The 22,579-nt window shown below is 37.8% G+C and overlaps 1 protein-coding gene across 1 annotated transcript in view; it reads right to left on the bottom strand.

Moving 5' to 3' along the window:
• Positions 1-22,579, bottom strand: part of LOC143282074 (protein unc-13 homolog B-like) — a 269,862-nt gene that overhangs the window by 83,435 nt on the left and 163,848 nt on the right. Inside the window, 5 exon segments of the mRNA XM_076587535.1 lie at positions 12,384-12,452; positions 16,074-16,220; positions 16,817-17,048; positions 17,700-17,748; positions 19,827-19,909. Of these exon segments, the coding sequence (XP_076443650.1) occupies positions 12,384-12,452; positions 16,074-16,220; positions 16,817-17,048; positions 17,700-17,748; positions 19,827-19,909 (580 nt within the window).

Raw genomic sequence — 22,579 nt, forward strand, 5'->3', positions numbered from 1 at the left:
CTCTCCATCCTATCTTTATGAAACTCTTTCCATCCTAACTTTGTGCCACTCTTTCTACCTTGTTTCTGAGACATTTGTGACTCTCTCCATCCTATCTTTATGAAACTCTTTCCACCCTAACTTTGTGTCACTCTTTCCATCTTGTTTTTGAGACATTTGTGACTCTCTCCATCCTATCTTTATGGAACTCTTTCCATCCTAACTTTGTGCCATTCTTTCTACCTTGTTTCTGAGACATTTGTGACTCTCTCCATCCTATCTTTATGAAACTCTTTCCACCCTAACTTTGTGTCACTCTTTCCATCTTGTTTTTGAGACATTTGTGACTCTCTCCATCCTATCTTTATGGAACTCTTTCCACCCTAACTTTGTGTCACTCCTTCCATCTTGTTTTTGAGACATTTGTGACTCTCTCTCCATCCTACCTTTATGAAACTCTTTCCATCCTCTCTTTGTGACATTCATTCTATCCAATCTTTATGGCATTCTTTCCATCCTAACTGTACTCTGCTGCTTTCGATAACATTGCCTGAAGGAATCTGTGGGTTAACCTGAAGATTTTGGACAACATTTGATTACAACCTATCCGTCCAAAACCTGGAACACTTTTGGTATTAAAAAAACCCACCCCAAACCTCTGTGTGTGTGTGCGTGCGTGCGTGCGTGCATGCGTGCGTGCGTGTGTGTGTGTGCCTGCCTGTGTGTGTGAAATCTCTCTGAAATACTCATTCTTTAAAGCTAAAAACTATTTTTGAGTCATAATCTTTGACTCATTATTGCGGACATGTGCCACCATCAGTTTATTTTCTTTCTACTACTCCAATTACCATAATAATAACAATCATCATTATTATTAAATACAAGCATTTATATATTTACCAACCCACATTCACATTGTAACTGTTTCATGTGTGTCCATGCATTTTTACATATAAACCTGTTCCTTCTTATAGATTATAACTGAACTATTTCATCAGCTAATGAGTGTGCCTGTTTCAGCTGTTTGGTCAGTATCTATGTGCCTTTTAGATAAGTGTCGTAGCTGTTCCATGACTAATTCATGCATCCATAGGCCAGACATCTGCACAAATGTATGTGGATAATCAGTCAGCAGGTGAGTGAATACATGTGTGATGTGGTGCTTGTTTGTGAGTGAAGAAGTGAGTGAGTGCAACAGGAATGATCAAGCTAGAGAGAAAGAGAGAGAGACTGCATGTATGCCTGTGCAATTATATAAATGCCCACATGTTCATGCGAGCAAGTGTGTGTATGTGTGTGTGCCTGTATATGTACATATGTAAGCATACTTGCTCACATGCATAGAGTATATGAATACATGCAATGCATGTTGGTAGCAATTTTTAAGGCATCAGAGCTGACCCACAAATTATTATGCCAAAAATGGCTTGTAAAGTAGTATTAATATTTTGCATCTCATAGTGCAAAAACCAAAACAAAACAAAACAAAAAAACAACAAAAAAAAACAACAAAAAACAAACCCACACCATCAAACTGACTGACGGAATAAAATTATTATTAGCTTTCACTGACAACACTGTTATTGCTTTTATCATCAGTGATCATTATCATTCTTGTTAGGTTCAAAGGTAGGTTTCTAACTCATAATATTATTTATAGAGCATGGTGTGCTTCAAGATCAATGGCTGTTCTTACAAGCATTAACTGAAATGAAGCTGGGTTTAGGGTTTCAGTGGAAAAGGCCACAGCTTGGCCTACATTCTGGCAATCTCTGAGTAGCAGCAAGTTGCAGCGCAAGTAAAGTGTAGTTGAGTATTTGATTCTTCTTGTCTAGAATGACAGTTAAATTCCACACACACACACATACTCATGAATGCATGCACACTCAAACACACACACATGATGCACGCACACACATACCCATAGCGAAGCTTGTGTAACTATAAGTATAACCAAAGGCTGCTGTACAAATGGGAAGTGTGGGTGTTTGGTTAAGGTCTCTTGTGATGAGTAATATTCAAATTTCACTCATGCACACACACAGTGACAGACACACAAACACACATACACCCACCCACACCCACACACAATCTCTAACTTATTATTGGTTGTGGTACATGGGAAGTGTGGACATTTGGTTCTTCCTTCTGATGACAAGTAATTCAATTTTCACTCACACACACAATACACACAGGGACAGACAGACAGCCAGCCACACACACATGCATGAACACACACACACAAAAACTCACACATGCACACACAAACACACGCACACACACACACATACTCATACTTGCATGCACAGTCCAAACCTTTTTTGTGTTGATTAATATGCATAACACATGTCTCTCTGTTCTCTCAGCAAAGATCAAGGAACCAGGGGTGCAAGGTTGCGGGGTAGGGTGAGGACTAAAGTTTGGGAAAAGAATGGCTTTCAGAAATTATTACATCCACATAGAAAATCATTCATCACAGTTTTTACACAAACTGATACTGAAAAAAAATCTACTTTGTTCACAGATTTTTCTTTTTATGCAGCAGGTTGTTTTTGCACATCTAAATTCTCCTTATCTTTATAGCAAAGCTTAATTTCTTTTACACACTTCTCAAAGAGTGAATAAAATCTAAATGCTGCACTGTTCTTCTCAACATTCTCTTCAATTTCACATGACAAACTGTGCAGTTTTGTTCATCTCAACAGACTATTTATGAGAATGTATAATGTTTGTTCTAGTTTTATGTGCATAGATACATGAACAAAGCATGTGCAAAAACACCCACACACTGGCATATACAGTGCATGCATTCAAGCATACAATCTGCACACACACACACACACACACACACACACACACACACACTAAGGTCAGCCTGGTGACTCTTTCATGTTCTTCACAACAGGGCAGAGACAACAACAGGGAAGAGACAAAAAGCCCAGCCCTGGTTAATCTTTGGGGAGGCTGAAAAACCATGTGCACTTCATCAGCTTCTAAAAAGAACTTGACTTCCTTTCATTTTCAGATAACAAGGTGTGAACTCTCTCTCTCCTCTCTCTCACATACGTACTTACACACACTCACACACACACACACACAGAATCGATATGCCAATGACAAGGGAGAGAGAGATAAAAAAACAGAAAAAAAAGAAAAAAAAAGAAAAAAAAAGAAATGGCAGAAAAATAAGTCTGGTACTTTTTTCCCCCCTTATAATTTTCCATCCAAGTTAACAAGGTGTAAAGAACCACAATTCTGTGGAGAGAGACATGTACAGAAAGAGAGAGAGAGAGAGAGAGAGAGAGGGTGGGGGGGGGGGGGGACAAGAAAAGAAAGAGAGAGAGACAGAGACAGAGACAGAGAAACAGAGGGGCAGGGTGGCTATGAAAACTGAATTTTTTCACTTGTATTTATTTTGGACACTCATGACTGCTGTAAACAATCAATCATCCTCTGTACATTTTTAAAAAGGCTCTTTCATTACCAGCATTTCTGCCATACTTCAAAAAAGCAGTATCTTTTCAGGTGTGCTTTAACAGAATAAAGTGTTTAAGTGGGAGGGAGTTTGAGATGGAGAAAGAAAGACAGTTACAACAATACTGAATACATGATTGACAAAAGAGAGAGAGAGAAAGAGAAGAGAGACAGAGCCAAGTCAGACAGGCAGAGAGAGAGAGAGAAAGAGAGGAGGGGGGGGGGGGGGGAGGAGGAGAGACAAGAGAGAGGTAGACAGAGACAAGGAAGGAGATTGAGAAAGTCTGGAACACTGAGTGCATGTGAGTAACACTCACAAAGATTCATACAAGGAAGAAGACAAAGATGCTTTTAAAAGAAAAAAAAAGAGAAAAAAAGAGAAAGAAAGCAGAATGAGAACTGACATCACTTCTTTTCATGCCCCAAAGCATTTGACCAATCAGACATGAGAAAGAGAGAGAGAGAGAGAGAGAGAGAGAGAGAGAGAAGGGTTGGGGACTGGTGGGGATGATGGAGAGATTCGGCAGGAAATGATGTCTGATTTCCCTCTCCTCCCACATACAACATCTTCACCCCCATACAGTATACATCAGCTTTTCTTCTGTCTTCATTTCTCTGATCATTCCTGTCTTCTCAATAGGTCACAGAAACCCTTTCAGAAAGCTGACTTCCTTTTATCACCCTCCTGTAAAGTATCATATTCTTTATCGGAAAAAAAATCCCTTTATCAGCCTAGTGTAAAGTATCATCGTCTGATCATCTTAAAACAAAAACAAACAAACAAAAAACAAACCCAAACAACACCACCAACAAAACAACAACAAACAAACAAAACAACCCCTACCAAAAAACAAAACAAAACAAAAAAAACCCGACAAAACCTCAGTCCAGCTATATCAATAATCTCTTTCTTGAAGGCCAGCTCGTTGCTCCAACTCCTCCTTGCATGCACCCCACCCCATCTCCCCTACCTTGACCCACAAACAGAACACTTTGTAATGGAACTGTTTGATGAGCAGCACTGAAATCCATCAAAACAAGTCCAAAGAAATAAATAAACTGCTAAAACTTTTTGTTGTTGTTGAATTTTTAAGTATTTTGTGACAAGAGCTAATGTCAAGGTTACAATACATTTTTTTTTAAATATTCTAACTGACTCTGGAAAATTTGACAATACTGTATGCTGGAGATGTGTGTGTATATTTACTATTTTTGTGTGTCTGAAGAAAATATGTGGTTTACGTGCTATATTTCCAAGACAGGAAAATGATACTGTTTACCCCAAACAGAATGATTACAAGCATCTTCTTGCCTTATTTCTTAACCATGAACACTTGTATCTAAACTGAATGCTCTAGACAGTGCTTACACACAGTTTCAGTCCACCAAAAGAAGCTTCCTGGGCTTAAATGAACACTGAACCAAAATTGGCAATTGTTCTAACATTAAATTCATCGTGATTATATAATGACTTTTGCTCAAACAAAATCATGTTTGGCCTTTTACAGCTCAGTGACAGCATCAAAACAGCATGCAACGGATGTCAGGTGAGAACCACAAAATCATTTCCAGACTATCAAACTGTTTATCATGGTTATAATTCTTTTATTTTACCAACTCATGTCATGTAAGTATACATACAAAATGATATCAACTTGATTTCCATTCTGAATTGCCTGGAATCATCCTTTTGCAAGATATCATAAAAGCTTATTATTACTTAAAAATTCTCATCCAAACCTGTAGACTCATCCCCAAGAACTTTCATAATATAAAAAAAAATTCAAATATATTTCAACCTTTAACATGGAATTTATCTCCAGAACTCTTTGTGTTGCATCTTTATACTGAGTTTAAAGGTTAAATTTATTTTTCTAAATGTGTGCGTGTGTGTGTGTGTGCGTGCGTGCGTGCGTGCGTGCGTGCGTGCATGCATGCGCGCGTGCATGCGTGTGTGTGTGCGTGCATGTGTGTGTTTTGTTTTTTTTAATAAAAAATTAGGTGGGAAGGTTAAATGTTATATCTATTTCCTGTCACTGAACTTGTGACTATGAAAGAAGGACAAGATCAAAAGGAGTGATTGTTTTCAACAGATCTTGCCATCATGAGTTCATATTGAAATCAGTGGTGTGTACATCTAAACACAACCCAGAGAAAGGCAGAAAACACACTGACACATATGCAAACATGTACACACACACACATACACACACACTCACATGGAAAGGGTCCACTAACACAGCCTATATATATCTGTCTCCTTAATCTAAACCTTTTTTCATTCTTCAGAACTCTAAAACAAAGAATTTGTGACCGAGTAGATTACTGCCTGTTGATGCAAAGTAACTCAATGATCCAAGATCTCTACTTCAAGGATGATTTTCTCTGTGTAATGTTTGAAGTTCGTCCGGCTCTTCCCCCACAATCCCCGACCCTCCAGTTGAGAAGCCATGATTTCTGTTGCCAGGAACTTGCATCAAACTCCCTAAAAGTTCTTTCTAATCTTTTTTTGTGAGACATGTGAAGAGAACATTATGCTTCCTAATGAGTGCCTTTTCTTCACAGTAATGTGCCTCCAACACGCAGTATTTTCTTGCCCGATCTGATGCATGATTTCTTCCTCCCCCCCCCCCCCGTCCAAACCCTTTTATTTTCTTGCAACGTAAAGATCTATTAGAGGCGCGTTTTTTCTGTATTTTTTTTGTCTCTCAACAAGAGTTCAGATGACTTTACTTCAATGCTTCCACAGACAGTTTTAACAATATGAGACGTGCAAAATCTACTTTACACACGGCATGCATGCAGTCACATGATCAAGTGTGTGTGTTGTCTGAGAGAGAGAGAGAGACAGAGTGAGAGAGAGAGAGAGAGAGAGAGAGAGAGAGAGAGAGAGAGAGAGAGAGAGAGAGAGAGAGAGAAAAAACAGATACACACACACACACACATATATATATATCTTCTGTGTGTGTGTGTGTACGTGTATGTGTGTGCGTGCTTATAAGGCTGCATTATGCATTCATGTACATGTATGTGTGTGTGTGTGTGTGTGTGTGTGTGTGTGTGTGTGTGTGTGTAAGAGCATGTGCACATATGCAGGTACATACACACATATTTATCATGCACAACACCGCCTATCAATATCTACCATGAACGACAACAACAACAACAGGAGAGGCAAGGCCTTCAAGACTCACTTGTGATACACTTAAAAAAAAAAAAATCTAATCGTTAAAATGTGTTCTGTATTTGTTATTATAAAGCTTCGGGTTAAAAGAAAAAGAAAAAAGAAAAAAAAGTCCTAACGGCAGATTCGAAACCCACGTGTTCCGGTGAGAAGAAACTATCTTATCCATTACACTATCGTGGCTCCTTAACTGACGTTCAAAAATATAATATTTAAACATGCTTTTTTTAAAGGGCGATAAATCGATTGCAGTATTCGCAGTGAGAATGCTGTTCAAATCATATTATTCTGGTGTATCTTGGGCATTCAAAAAATCTTTAAGGACAATCAAAAATTCTTTTTAAGTCCGCAGTAAAGGAGATATGGCTATCGCAGCAATTGCACTGCAACATTTAGCCGTTTTCTCTGGATCTAGATAGATGTACAAGTTTAGTTACACCCGGTTGACATGGTCGATTCAATTTCTCTTTGATGTTCATTCTAGTTTTATAGTTTTAAAGTTGATATGAAAAATGAGTATTTTGTTAAACTAATAACATGTTGAGCCAAGTACAAGTACTTCTAAACGTTGTATGAAGTGAAAAGGACTTCATTTTGAGAAAAGTCAAGACTGGAAATTTTTGCGTTTCATCAATTCAAGGGTATTAACTCTCATGGTTTATTATTTTTAACTGTCAATTCCGACTGACTCTATGGATATCTTTACGGCAGTTTGGGGCATAATCCAGTAAGTGATGAGGCATTCACAAAGCTTTCTCTGAATAAATATCTAACGGTCTCCTTCTCCAACTTTCCATCACATGTTATCGTGTATTGTCGATTGAATATAGGATTGAACAGGCAGGTCAATAACTTGAAACAAAATGGCGTCGTTCGCATTCGCGAAGAATATGAGCACGCACTTTGAATATGTATAAATATGTGTACGCAATTGATTTTTGCCCATGACCTTCAGGGCTCAGCCAATAGATCTATAAAGTCCACTCGTCGTATTGATTTTAGTATTTTCCGAAAAAGACCACTTGGGCGAATGAACATAGTGAAAGCCCTGTACACTGAGAGTAAAACACACAAGCTTTTTATGTATTGAGTATAATTTCAAAATGCAATGTTTAAGATGAGAAAGATCAGTTTAAAGCAAATTAAGTCCCCTAGCATAAATTACAGATTAATTTCCCTTTTTTACTATCTGTCGCAAAACATTTGCAAAATAAATATAACTTCCATGCTCAGCAAAAGAAGTTCCTGTTTGAACAAAAAATGATAAAAATGACTGCTCTTGTTGTTGTATCAGAATATCATATCAAAGTGCCAAGTTTTGAGAATAAAAAAAATATAACAGTAAATGCAGTTTGCATATAATTTGGCTTCTTTTTATATTTTTTTTGTGGCCATCCCAGAGGTGCAATATTGTTTTAAACAAGATGACTGGAAAGAATTGAATTTTTCCTATTTTTATGCCTAATTTGGTGTCAACTGACAAAGTATTTGCAGAGAAAATGGCAATGTTAAAGTTTACCACGGACACACAGACACACACACAGACAACCGAACACTGGGTTAAAACATACACTCACTTTGTTTACACAAGTGAGTAAAAAAACCAAACAAAACCAAACCATCCAAACATGCACTGATTTCAGCTTCTATCCTTGACAGAAGGATCAACCAAAACACTGATCTTCTCAAGAAAATGGGTTCTCAATTTCAGAGCATAAACAAATCTCTCAAACAAAAAATCTGATGAAGACACCACCCACAGACAAACAGATGTCCAAAATCATATCAGGAAAGCGAGGATAAATGTTGCAGGTAAGGTCAAATGTAAAATGTTCATTAATATATATTTGATAAACGCATGAGGAAACAAACAAACAATGTGTAAATATACAGGAAATGAAGATTGATACATGATGAATACATGAAGCAACAAACCAATCACCAAACAATAAATAATAATAAAATCAAACAAGTAAAGTAAGCTCTAACTCTAAGAAAAGAATACTCACTAAAAATTACACAAAAGCTGAAACAAGAAAAAAACAGAGACAAGAGCAACATTAAAAAAAAAAAGGAAAAAAAGTAAAAAGAAAAAAAAAGAAGAAAAGACAAGGAAACGGAGAAAGCAAAAAAGTGAAAAATCCAGCACTATGGCCCTATTTGTCAGCTCCCATTCTCCTCTGATTCACAGAGACCCAGACATCTCACCTCACAAACTACTCTAATTTAGCCAACACGCCTTCTGCTATGAAGTGCTGGCTGTTTAGTCTTGGATCAACCACCATCTTCTGTCTGGCTCCGCAGCTAGCTTCTAATGCAGCCTTCAAAAGCTGACCCCCCCATCTTTTTTTTTCCTCGATTGCTTGTTCTCTTCTTCTTGAGCATTTGTACAAGTGTGAGTGAGTGAGTGAGTGAGTGAGTGAGTGTGTGTGTGTGTGTGTGTGTGTGTGTGTGTGTGTGTGTGTGTGTGTGTGTGAGTGAGTGAGTGAGTGAGTGAGTGTGTGTGTGTGTGTGTGTGTGTGAGTGTGTGTGAGTGTGTGTGTGTGTGTGTGTGTGTGTGTGTGTGTGTGTGTGTGTGTGTGTGTGTGTGTGTGTGAGTGTGTGTGTTTGTGTGCATGTACATGTTTGTGTGTGCTCATGTGTGCACGTGTATGCACACACTTAGGCATACATGTATGTTTTTGTAAACCAGTGCATATACATGTGTGTTTGTAGAATCATGTGAACAGGTGTGTGCATGCGTGTGTGTGTGTGTGTGTGTGCAAGCGCACACACACAGAAACCACGTACATAAGCTGTACCATCTGACACAATCCAAACACGAGTCACTAAGAAGCGAGTTAATACTTGGAAAATCAATACAGGCATAACACACAATGTGTCTTCCCAGGTCATTTGAGATCAGGCGTGGGTTTTTATAGATTTGGTGGTGAGCAAGGGTGACAAAAACAGAAAAACACCAGAGTGGGTGGATGACGGTGGGGTGGGAGGGGGAGGGGGAGAGAGAGAGAGAGAGAGAGAGAGAGAGAGAGAGAGAGAGAGAGAGAGAGAGAGAGAAAGTGAAACTTTTTTTTTTACTGAGGGAAAAGGAATAGGCACTTATTGGCTGTTTTTCATCCTACCCTCCTAAGGAAAATGGATTGTCTAGGAAGTACAAGAGAAAAAAAGGATGGAAAAAACCATCACATGGCAACAAATTTAACCATGGTAAAAACACAAAAGAACAAAATAAATGCATAAAAAATACACAACTCTCCACAAAAACATAATATGCACATACTTGAAAGAGAGAGGGAAGGAAAAAAGTAAGACAGGAAGAGATAGTGAAGGAGAGAGGAGAAACAATGTTAAGGGGGAGAGAGACAGAGAGAGAGAGAGAGAGAGAGAGAGAGAGAAGGGAGGGAGGGAAGGAGACTGACATACATAGACAAGGACATTGAGAATACACCAATTGTTTTTCTGTCTCAGTAATTTCAAAGATTCATAGAACTTAGCTCTGACATTAGATGATTACGATATACTATAAAATTATAGTCTTTTGAAGACACTGAGACTGGAGTTTACACTAAGTGTAGATGAAATAGTATTTCATAAATATCTGCCAGACCTGTTTTATATAGATCAATTTTTGGCTGAGGCAAAGCTATTTCATGTGTGTGGCATTGATAAATTACTGGAAAATTACTTATGAGAGAAGGTTGGGCATAACCTTATAATATTTTGGATATAAATACCTCTTTATCATATCTAAGTTTTAATTTCATTGGCAATATGCCAAGTTCTATGAACAGACTGAGAGGATGATTTTAAAATAACCAATTTAAGAGTATGCCAAAAAAGACTTACGAGCTGATTTAGGATATTAACACTCACTGAATCCCAAACAGTTGAGGCATAGTTTATATAAGATTCAAGGTAGACATGGAAAACTGTTTTGAGTATGTATATTCAAATTTAAAAAAAAAGTTTTATTTCAGAAAGTTTGTATACCTTGTTTTACAAAACATTGTTATGTGATCAGACCAAGTCATTATAATTACTCCGATAACCTTGTGGCTATAGACTTCTTCAATGATTTTGCCATTTATGTAGTGAGAGGGGGAATTAGATGTAAGGGTTTGACGCTTCTGTCTAGTTGTAATCAATATCTATTTTGTTTTCCATGGATGAAACATCATGTAGTTACTTAGGACCAATTAATTCATTGATTAATACCCTCCTACAATGATCTGGAAACTTCAGTAAGTTTAGAATTGTTAACGTGTGAAGTTGTATCAAGAGCAAACAGTTCACACCATGCAGTGATAAATAAAGATAAATCATTTATATAAAGGAAAACGATTCGGTCCCAACCAGAACCCTGAGAACACCATATTCAATAGGTAAGAGAGAAGATTCTTTTCTATTAATCATCACTAGTTGTTTCCTACCAGATAAAAATGGGCACAAGAGATCTAAGGTATTGTTTGGTAAGCCATAAATTCTGAGTTATTTGTGTGTGTGTGTGTGTGTGAGAGAGAGAGAGAGAGAGAGAGAGAGAGAGAGAGAGAGAGAGAGAGAGAGAGAGAGAGGGTGTGAAAGAAACAGGCTTGCAGGTTGGCAGACAGATACAGACAGAGTGAAACAGACAGGTTTGCAAGCTGGCAAACACAGATAGGCAAAGTGAAACAGACAGGTTTGCAGGCTTGCAGACACAGACAGACAGACAGAGTGAAACAGACAGGTTTGCAGGCTGGCAGACAGACAGAGTGAAACAGACAGGCTTGCAGACACAGGCAGAGTGAAACAGACAGGTTTGCAGGCTGGCAGACAGACAGAGTGAAACAGACAGGCTTGCAGACACAGGCAGAGTGAAACAGACAGGTTTGCAGGCTGGCAGACAGACAGAGTGAAACAGACAGGCTTGCAGGCTGGCAGACAGACAGAGTGAAACAGACAGGCTTGCAGACACAGACAGAGTGAAACAGGCTTGCAGACAGAAAGAGACAGAGACAGACAGACAGGTTTGCAGGCTGGCAGACACAGACAGACAGAGTGAAACAGACAGGCTTGCAAACAGAAAGAGACAGAGACAAACAGACAGGCTTGCAAACAGAAAGAGACAGAGACAAACAGACAGGCTTGAAGGCTGGCAGACAGACAGGCAGAGTAAAACAGACAGGCTTGCAGGCTGGCAGACACAGACAGACAGAGTGAAACAGACAGGCTTGCAGACAGAAAGAGACAGAGACAAACAGACAGGCTTGCAGACACAGACAGAGTGAAACAGAGAGGCTTGCAGACACAGAGTGAAACAGACAGGCTTGCAGACACAGACAGAGTGAAACAGACAGGCTTGCAGACACAGACAGAGTGAAACAGACAGGCTTGCAGGCTGGCAGACACAAAGAGACAGAGACAGACAGGCTTACAGACACAGACAGACAGAATAAAACAGTCACGCATGCAGACTGGCAGACAAACACAAGTAGACAAAGAGGAGAAAAGGACAGAAAAAGAACAGACAACAGGAGGTGAAAAGGAAAAGTGAGAAACTGACAGACAATAAAGCAGACAGACAGACAGAGAAAAAGACCAAAAGTAGTTGAAAGACCCACAAAGCAGCAAAAATAGAACTCGTGTGTAGAAACAAGGGGGGAAAAGGGGGGAAAAAAAGAAAAAAAAAGGAACAGCTTCTTAAGTCTCCAGAACCCAACACTTGATCCAACCAGCATCCACAGATTACCAGAGTCATTGGCAAACTCACCTGAAATCCTGGGTGTCTTGTGTGCTTTGTCGACTCATGTTGAAAGAAGAATTCCGGCTTGTCTCAGGGCTGCAACATGAGACACAGATAATCCAAGCCTTGTCAAAGCACCATCAAAATAAAATCAGCGGTATTCAAATATTAAAGCTGGTTTATCTGAAAGGAGGAGGAGGTGGAGGAGAATAATCATGAAAAGAAATGAACCTAACATTTGCTAAGATGTTTGCTGGTAACAGATGTTTGTTCTTATTTAACTTTTTTTTTCCTTTCAAATTCTACATTATGCCTAACACAAAAACAATAAACCAGATAGGAAATAAGGTAAATCATTAAATCAAAAAAATGAACAAAACACAAGAGCAACAAAAAATAGTCACAATATGAAAAAACAGGTCAACTACATAATACCCAAAAAGTGAGCATTGGAAATATGATAATGCAAGGAAATCATCATGATAAATCATCTTACTTAAGGGGTTATGTTTATCAAACCTGCTTTGTGTGAGGTAAACACCATGCATGGAAAAAAACAGCGCAGTCACACACAAATCCTCATTTCAGAAAACAAAACCTATGTCCTCTTGGAAGTTGCAAAACAAAACAAAAACCACACAGAACACAAATCATGCTTTTCATTAACAAAAGTCATGATACAGGAAAATGAAAAAAAGAAGTGGTAAACTGACATGCAGCAGAGTGTGCAAACTCTCCAAAACACAGGTGCAAGTGCACACTTTTCCGTATGCACCATAAATATTGACAAACTTGCATCAATTCTAAATGTATGGCTGGCTGTCAGACCTGTCCAACACTGCCAACAGCTGGCAAAGAAAATTACCAAGTTTATCCAAACAGTTCTGTCAGGGGCTCACAAACCTGCCCTCTATCATGCTGGACACTGTGTCTTGTATGGAATGGAGGAGCAAGGGCAACTAAAGATTTCTTCTCTTATTGTTTTTCCAGACACAACAACCAGTTTTGACATGTTTATGATTCTGCTTAAAAACCGTAAAAAGCAGCAAAATTTCAAACTGTATTAAGTCATCTACATTCATTCTTTCTTTAAAATGTGGGGATAAACAGTGCTATGTGAAAATCCTACATTTTGCCATTACTGTAACAGTTGCAAAACACTGGCTTATCTATGAATTATAAATACTTTTACTGTCAGGTAAAAATGCAGCTCTGTGAGTGATCATATCTGGTTTAACACAATCTGTCAGTGATCATGTTTGAAGTTTTAACACAATCATTTTCATCTGACTGGTGGTGACATGGTGACATTTCTTGGATGCATTACTTCATCCTGAAAACTAACTATTCTGTTATTCAGAATCCACTTGGTTACTTGCTTTTTTTTGTCTATACAGTGCTTTATAATAATGCAGAACCAAGCTCTAACTCTAGGCACTTTATAAATCTAATACTTAAAATAATCAAATAAACATGTACAATGAAATTGAGACATATAAAGAATTCATAGAAATCATAAAAACACATTCACTGATTCCATTATAGCGCAATTTATGAGACCAACAAAGATATACCCCAAATGCAATGACCCTTTCTCTCCAACACCCATATACAAAAACCTAAGTAAACCACTGAGATAAGAGCAATCACACTTAAAATGTGTATACATGTAATTAAGAAGCATGGTTATAATTTACATACAACTAAAAGGGATTTGTAAAATAACTGAAATAAAGTAAAGTTAAGGATAATGTGTTATGGGCTCCACAAGATGAGTGAGACTTGAGGTTAAATGCCATCCACTTCCCACGTGAGCCTCTGATAGTGTTGTTCAAATTCCCTGACCAAACGAAACTTTGAAATCATGATGAAAGTCAACAGTTTTTCTTGTTGTGCTCAGTTGATTCATAGAACTAGGTGCGTGCATGTGTGTGTGGGTGTGTGTGGTGTTAAATGTAGACTCTGTGTGTGTGTGTGTGTGTGTGTGTGTGTGTGTGCGTATGTGTGTGTGCGTGTATGTGTGTGTGTGTGTGTGTGTGTGTGTGTGTGTGTGTGTTTGTGTGTGTGTGTGTCATGTGTGTGTGCTACATGTGTTCTGTCTGTGCTGTGTGTGTGTGTGTGTGTGTGTGTGAGAGAGAGAGAGAGAGAGAGAGAGAGAGAGAGAGAGAGAGAGAGAGAGAGAGAGAGAGAGAGAGAGAGAGAGAGCATGTGTGTGTGTGTGTGTGTGTGCGCGCGCGCGCACGTGCATGTGCATGTGCGTGTGACACATACATGTGTGTGTGTTTGTGTGTATGTATGCTTGCACTCAAGCACAGGTGTGTTTGAGAGGGATACTGCAGAAACATGTGCCTCAAGTGTGAGGTTTTGCAGGTCCAGAACAAGCTGTTGAATGACGTGTCCTCATGTGACAAACACCTGTACAAAATCTATGATATCGTTCTTGTCAGCGCAGAGACAGAAAACCAACCAACCAAACAAATAAAACTGGCTGTACTGGAAACAGGTGTGTTTGCATGGAGTGCTGACTTGCTGTAAATGGGTAGACTGGTACAATCCTTGCCTAGGTTAGTTTCCACATCATGTGCACCAGATGCATGCCTTTATCCAGCATGTTTGCCTCTTAGTTGTGTTATGCTTTCACGTCTTTCAGCAGTTCTGCCAACTCACTGACACTAAAATGAATTCTCCATGTGAAAACTATGACCAAAGAAAAAAAAAGAGAAGTAATTTCCAAGATAAAAAAATAGAAGGATGACCAACACAACATTACTTCCAAAGCAATTTTGTGCGATGACCAAAAGCTTGTAGAACTCTCATATGGAAACTCATTAGGATGTTCATGGAGATGGAAGTAATGTTTTGATTAAGGTATGTCAAATCATCTGTATCAGACAACATGGTCAGGTTTCTGTTAGCCAAATAGCTACTGCCTGGAAAACTGACAGCAGTGTGCTGATACTTTGTAAAGAATACTAATTAACGTTTTTAATTAAAAAAACCCCAAAACTACGCCAAAAAACATAACAGAACAGTTCCAAAATCATGAACTGGTTAAAACAAAAAGCTGCACCTTATTTCAAACCAGAAAAGGAACATCATATGTCATTACATCATCACAACTCTGTTGTGAAACAAATGGAGGCAAATACTAACGGCTCTATTGTGTTCAATGCATTTTCTTGGAAGCATAATGATAATGACTGTGATGCAGTAATGAGGTTTCAAAAACACACAATATTTTCCACGAGCTAGGAACACAAGCTGAAGCAACACTCAATTCAAAAGACATTTTCCGTTGACAAGTCACTAACTTTGCTGTTTGGTAGCAATGCACAACTGTGTGCGCAGTAAGTTCATGTGTCTTTATATGGAGTCTTTATGTTAATCACTTGAGCATTCTCTATCTATTATACATTACTTTTAATACTTTTCATCTTTTTAGAAAAAATAAAAACTTGGCATATACAGATAAAATGACACAAAAACAACAATTTTTCTACACAACTGCAAAATATCACATTTACAGTGCAGAATAATGTTAACAACATCTGCAGCTAACATAAAACCCAGTGGTGTTGAACAATGCTCTGACTTGTATTCCAGGGTTGCTCTCTCTCTCTCCCTCACACACACACATACACACACACACACTGAACGATATTTTAGAAATTACAAACAAAAAGAAAAACAGACCGACAGAGACACAAAGACAATTACCTTTGCTGACATTCCCATCCATCATTGATGAAAGACTGATGTCGGCTGTTTGGGCGACTGTTGTAGTACAATGGCTCGGAATCGGTGTCACTTCGACCAATGTGATAGGGACTGCCATCCTGGTAGTAGTCCAGATCACGGTCATACCTGCAGTTTAGAGAAAACAAGAGTAGCTTTCCATTTATACTGACCACTGCTCAACCAATTCCTTCATTTAAAGAAATATTTACTTTACCTTTAGAAAGTTCTCAAGTTGCTTTCACTTGTATATCTTTCAATTTTTGTTTATATTAGCTTGGGTGGGGGTGGGGGGTGGTGTAACTCTTATGTTGCTGAGGGCTCTATCACTTCTGCTAAGTTCATGCTGCACTTTGGACTTCAGCTCACTGTCTCTACCAAAAGATTAAAATCCAGACAAAAAAAAAAACCCAACCCAAAACAACAACAAAAACAACAACAAAACAGCAACTGTCATTTGTTGGTTGAAACTGTGGTCTTGGAACCCTGGCTTGCAGGGCAGGCACTGCAGTAAAGAACAAGTAGCACATAGCCCACCAGCATAAACAGGACAGTTTTGAAAGAATGTATACATCAAAAACAAAATGATGGAGGCAACAAGCTTTACACACACCCCACACACTCAAACACCAACTTTCTCTGCCACCTTCTCTCATCCTGAACAACCTCAACACACACAAACACAAAAAATCACACCAACTCTCTAAACTCTGAGCCCATCTCACCCTCGATCGAAGGACTGGTCGTGGTCATGGTCATGGTCATGGTCAAAAGAGCGGTCAAAGGACTGGTCAAAGGAATCATAGTTGGGATAGTCGCGGGAGTCACGGGACATGTCCTCCCGCAGGCGGTAGGGGTGGTCTGTGTGGCTGCGGTACTGGTGGGCTGAGGTGTTGTGTTGATGTTGCACCGGGTAGTTGATGTCACTGGTGTAGTCGCTGTCTTCCGACATACCCGCTGGGGAAGAAAACAAAACAAAAGCATACTCATCAGCAGCAGTCAAGGGGTTCAAAACTAATCTTTTAAAGAGTGAGTTTAGAATATAAAAAAAAGTAAACTAAAGCAGCCACACAAAGATGTGCATATTGCAGTGTACAAACCAGTCTGTCTAACTATCTGTTTGGATTTGACTGGCCTTTGCCAGGGAATTGAAGAACCGGAGCTCACAAACAAACCAGTGCACATTGGATTTATAGTCCACAGAAGAAGAGAATATAAACTGCAATCACATAGTATAGTCACAGTATGATTTCTCGCTATTTGTTATGTACATGCATATTTATTTGTTTTGTTTATGTCACAAGCACATGTTATGACAATCAAGCGACATAAAAACTTCAATTTTGTGTGACATAATTTTTCATTGATTTATTTTAAGCAACTGCTGATGTTTTCAATCATTTTCATCACTGATATTGCTGTGCCTTGTACTCAAATCCTAAATATTACTGATGCATTTATGCCTGCATCAGTGTCACTGAATCGCTTCAGAAAACTTGTTTCAAGGGTAAAAGGAATGCACACATACACACTAAATACACATACACATACACACAGAGGCCAATACATCAAGAGATGGAAACACACACACACACACACATGACTCACATTGTGCATATGATGGAGGTCTCACTTGTTCTGGAATGGCTGCCAGCATCTGTCATGATAAAACAGAGTGAAAGGCTTTTGTTCAATTGCAGGTATGTATACATATGAGAATTTAAAAAAATCAAAACTACCATAAAGTCAATTACAGATTTGGATATGAAAATAAGAAAAATATAGTCTATCACAAGGTTACTGATTTTTATTTGAATAATACTTAAAACATTTCTAACGTCAATATTATGAATTCCCTTAAGAAAGCCCTTAAAATGAGTAAAGGGACATAATCCACACAAATGCACAGAAAATATTTTTTTCTTGGAAGGGTTGCTTCCCATGTTGTTCCCTTTCTAAATGGTCCTTGTTAGGTCAAGTTACAAACATGGCTGATAAAAACATGTAATTGTGAAAAGTACCAACATAGTGAGACAAAGTACTATTGACAAATGACACAATGTAATGAATCTGAGCTGCCAATAATTCAAGTGAAAAATATACATTTCAGCCCTTTCAGTGCCAAGATTATCTTATGTTCAGTGAAAACTATTTGCCAAGTGGCAATGTTTTTTGGGTCACAGAAGGTAAATTTTTCTCCTAGCATGCATAGTACTGAGAGAAATATACATATATATATATATATATATATATATATATATATATATATATATATATATAATGTCCAACCTGGGCTACTCATCTGCATAGTAGAATGGGGCAGAAATTTTCATCCTGGGGTACTCAAATGATTAACTCTCTCCATACGAACAGCGAAAGAGACGACGTTAACAGCGTTTCACCCAAGTTACCATCATCAAAATATTGGAAGAGGAAGGCTCTTATACTGAAGAGGTGAATGTTGACAAAGAATACCACAATTCTGACGACGGAAGCTAAAGGTTGGGTCATTCAGACACCCACTGGACATCCGAGGGGTCTGTGTAGAGGAGAAGAGAAGACTGGCCGTACTGAGTGAGTTAAAGGTACAACACACCTTCATAGATTTTTTTTTCAATATTATTCCTGTATATCAGTAAGTGTTCAATTCCATTTGTTGCTTAAAGAAAAATGATCTGAATCATATTTAATGCTTTAAAAAAAAGTCCTTTGTACATGCCATTCCTGCTAAAGCACATAATTCTTAAACATAATGCAAATTTCCCATCATCCATTTGCTTTTGTTACAACAAAATTATGCATTCCAGTTAGCCTACTCATATTTTCGAAGAGTTCATCCTCATTCCTTTTTTATTTTTATTTTATTTTAACAGATCCTCTTTTGCTCCATCACTTTGCTGAGTACACTTGTTAGCCCGAAGTATGTCGCATCTCTTTCAGGAGACTGTTTCACTAATTCAGTACACTGTGATTGTTTGCTTTTCATTTTCACAGTTTCAATTGTGTAATTGTGACAATAATCATCTAAACATTTTCTAACTGCTGCTATTACAACAACAGTGACAACAACAATAATAATGATAATGATAGATAAATAACAAGGAGATGAGCAAGGGATGAAGCAATCAATCAAAAAAACAACAACAACAAAACAACAAACAACCCTCCCCCCCCCCCCCCCCACACCCCCCCAACCCCCCCCCCAATAAAAACAAGCAATCTCTTAAAGAAAACAACCATAGGCGTTGTTCACATTATCAAAACATGAAATCCCACTTGTGGTAACATGTGCACATGGAATGAATAATCCTTAGATTTAAAAAAAGAAAAAAGAAAGAAAGAAAAATATGATGAAGAAGATATTTTCATAGAAAAGGAAGGAGAAAATGGAAAAGAATATGACAATGACATTTCCTTTAGAAAAATAAAAGGAGCAGAGAAAGAAGAAGCAAAAGGTAGATGATGTTTTTGTGGATGAAGAAGAAGATGGTAATGATTTTTTTTAACCCAAAAAACAAGACATTTCTGTTTGTTTCACATTGTGTGTGTTTTGTTAATTTGTTTTTCAGAGACAGAGAGAGAAAATCAAACAAAAAAGATCAAGAGGAAGCTGAAAATTGAAAAAAAAAAATTCTTCTTAGAAGAATATCAAGATGAAAACAGAAAACATAATGATGATTTTCTTGAGCAATAACACACACACACACACAAAAAAGGCAATGACAGATCACCCACCTCTGGGTTCATCATGGAGTTGATGACAGAAAGTTTGTCCTGCAGTTCTGCAGCCTCTGCTTCGGGGAGGTCTGCAACAACGTCTGAAGTCAGTGGAAAAAGCCACATCAGTCACAGAGTCAGCAAATAAATATGTCTGCAAACATTCCTGTTAAAACATCTGTCAACATATCTTTACACCTGGGCACATGCATGCTAACAATTGAACGAAAATGTTAAGTGTGTCAAAGACAGTTTTCATAAAATCTGCACGTAACTGTTTTGTTAATATATCATTATTCAGTACTATCATTCTGGAATATAAAATGAGGTTAAGTGTTTTCAGTATCAAACAGATTATAATGGATAAACTGCATCAAACACTGCCATTAAATAACTTGGAAAATACAAGAACTTTAACTGCTTTAACATCCAACCTAAAAACAGAACAACAACAAAAAACAACAACAACAAAACAACCAACAAAACAAAACAAATAAAACAAAAACCCACTTTTGAAATTTTGAGTATTTCACTTCTGTGGAAAAAGTGCAAACTAGCAAAGCCACATCATATATAAATACAGTTGCTGAAAATCCTAATTCTGCAGTCACTTTCAGTGATTACATGTCATCATTGTAAAACACATATTTCACCTGGATCAGTATAAACATGTGGAAGCTTCCAATTTTTTATTTTATTTTATTTTATTTTTTTAATTCGTACTTAAGAATGCCTAAAGGTATTCTGAGAAAGATAAAAAAGGTAGACCTGTAGTCTCTCAGACAGATAGAAAAGCAGGTTAAAAAAAAAAAAAAGGTGAACGACCGGTCACATGCTGTTTGCCTCTGTACTTTGCATTTAATCCAAACAACCAACGTGGTCACAGGCAACAGTAAACAATTCTTTCACAAAACTGAACTGAAAATACAGTACAAGTATCTAAAATATTACCTCATCTATCACACAGCCACCAAGCTGTTATCGTTATTCATGTCTTGACTACTTCTTCATCATGCTGAATGAGACTGTCAACTAACCCTGCTTCACATGTTCACTACATGCACACACTCAAAAATTGAGTGACAGCTTCCAGCAGCCGGACTTGTCGATAAATCAAACAATGAAATTGATCTGTTGAAATCTGAGTAGCTAGCCATCAGTGAAGATAGAAACATGTGTGTCAGTCTGTAAGCGACACAACACATACTGCTTCCTAATGTAAGTGAGAGCATGTTCATAATACAACTTTCAAGCTGCATATCTGTACTGATGTAAACACACACACACACACACACACACACTGAACAGCAGAGGAAAACAGGAGCAGGAAATCAATTCTCCAGTCTACAGAAACTTGACAAAGTATATACGCTCCTGCTCGATTTGCACTTGCCACACTAAGTTCTGAGAGGAAATTCAATGCCTAGCTTGGAGGTACTACTTCCAACCAGCCATGCCACCACAAAGGCTCAACGACCACCTCTGTCGAAACTTAGCCTGAAGTGTGCAACGCCCAAACCTTTTCCAGTCATAAGAACTTGTCAACAAATGTAACCAAATGGCAGTCTAGCCATGCAACAGAAAATTCTGTGTGAATATTATTCTACTGTTCCACCTTATCATGCACCGACAAGAGACATCCCTTCTGCCACACCATTCTGTGCAATGTATAACCAAAGGAACTCAGATTGTTAAGATCCCATTACTTTGTTTTAAACTGTTTTTGAATGAAAAACACTTTAAAAAAAAGTGTAATTGGGACTTGAAACAGTGAAAAACAAAGTTAAAGTTCAAGTAACAAACAATGAAGTTTTAACACTTTCACATAAAAAAATAATCATTATAGAGATCCTGACTTGGTTAAGCAAAAGAACATGGACTGAAATGTGCAAATACAACTGAAACGAAAAAACGTGCAATGATCTAAACTTAGAATTCTCATGTTGCGAATATCTAGAACACAGTAGCTCATCCTGATAACTCATTACTGATCTAAATTCTAATGCAAATGAAAATGCATGTCTTTTATAGAGCAGAAATGATATTTTTTTCATACAGTAATCATAACTACCATCTGTCACTTTTTCATGCAGTTATCACAACTATCATACACTGCACATTGCTAATATCATGAATACAGTGACTGAAAAGCTCCTCATGGTAAATCATTACTATCTAATGCAAACCAAACTATTTTTCCAGCCTTCCAGCCAACAGTGCAATAACAAGATTATTAAACAAATGTAAGAGCAATAAGCAGAGCCTAATTTCTGACAATTCATGCACATAATCAGTGATTTATCTCTAATGAATACACAAGCTTATACATGACAGCATGTGTGCAAGCACATTCATCTTTTATATATGCACAAACATGCACAGTCTCTCTGTCTCTCTCAGGCAGTAAGCTTATCACTATTTGTAGGATTCAAGACTATGAAAAATGCATGTCATGGGGGATTCTTGCAATCCAATAATAAACCTTGTTGAAAGACTACACACAAAAAAACCCAACAACAACAAAACAAACATCCACAACAAGAAAACAGGCACTTGAAAATGAAAATGCCGAATCTTTGACAATTCAGAAATAAGAAAGTTTCCATACCTTTGCAATACAATATTAAACCTTGTTAACAAAAACAATAACAAAAAACAAGCACTTGAAAATGCAAATGCCTAATCTTCTGCTGCATAGAAATAAGAAAATTTCCATGTAGTAATCATAAATACCATCTGTCACTTTTGCATGCAGTAATCACAACTATCAT

The sequence above is a fragment of the Babylonia areolata genome, chromosome 5, assembly GCF_041734735.1.
Source record: "Babylonia areolata isolate BAREFJ2019XMU chromosome 5, ASM4173473v1, whole genome shotgun sequence".
Taxonomy (NCBI): Eukaryota; Metazoa; Mollusca; class Gastropoda; order Neogastropoda; family Buccinidae; genus Babylonia; species Babylonia areolata.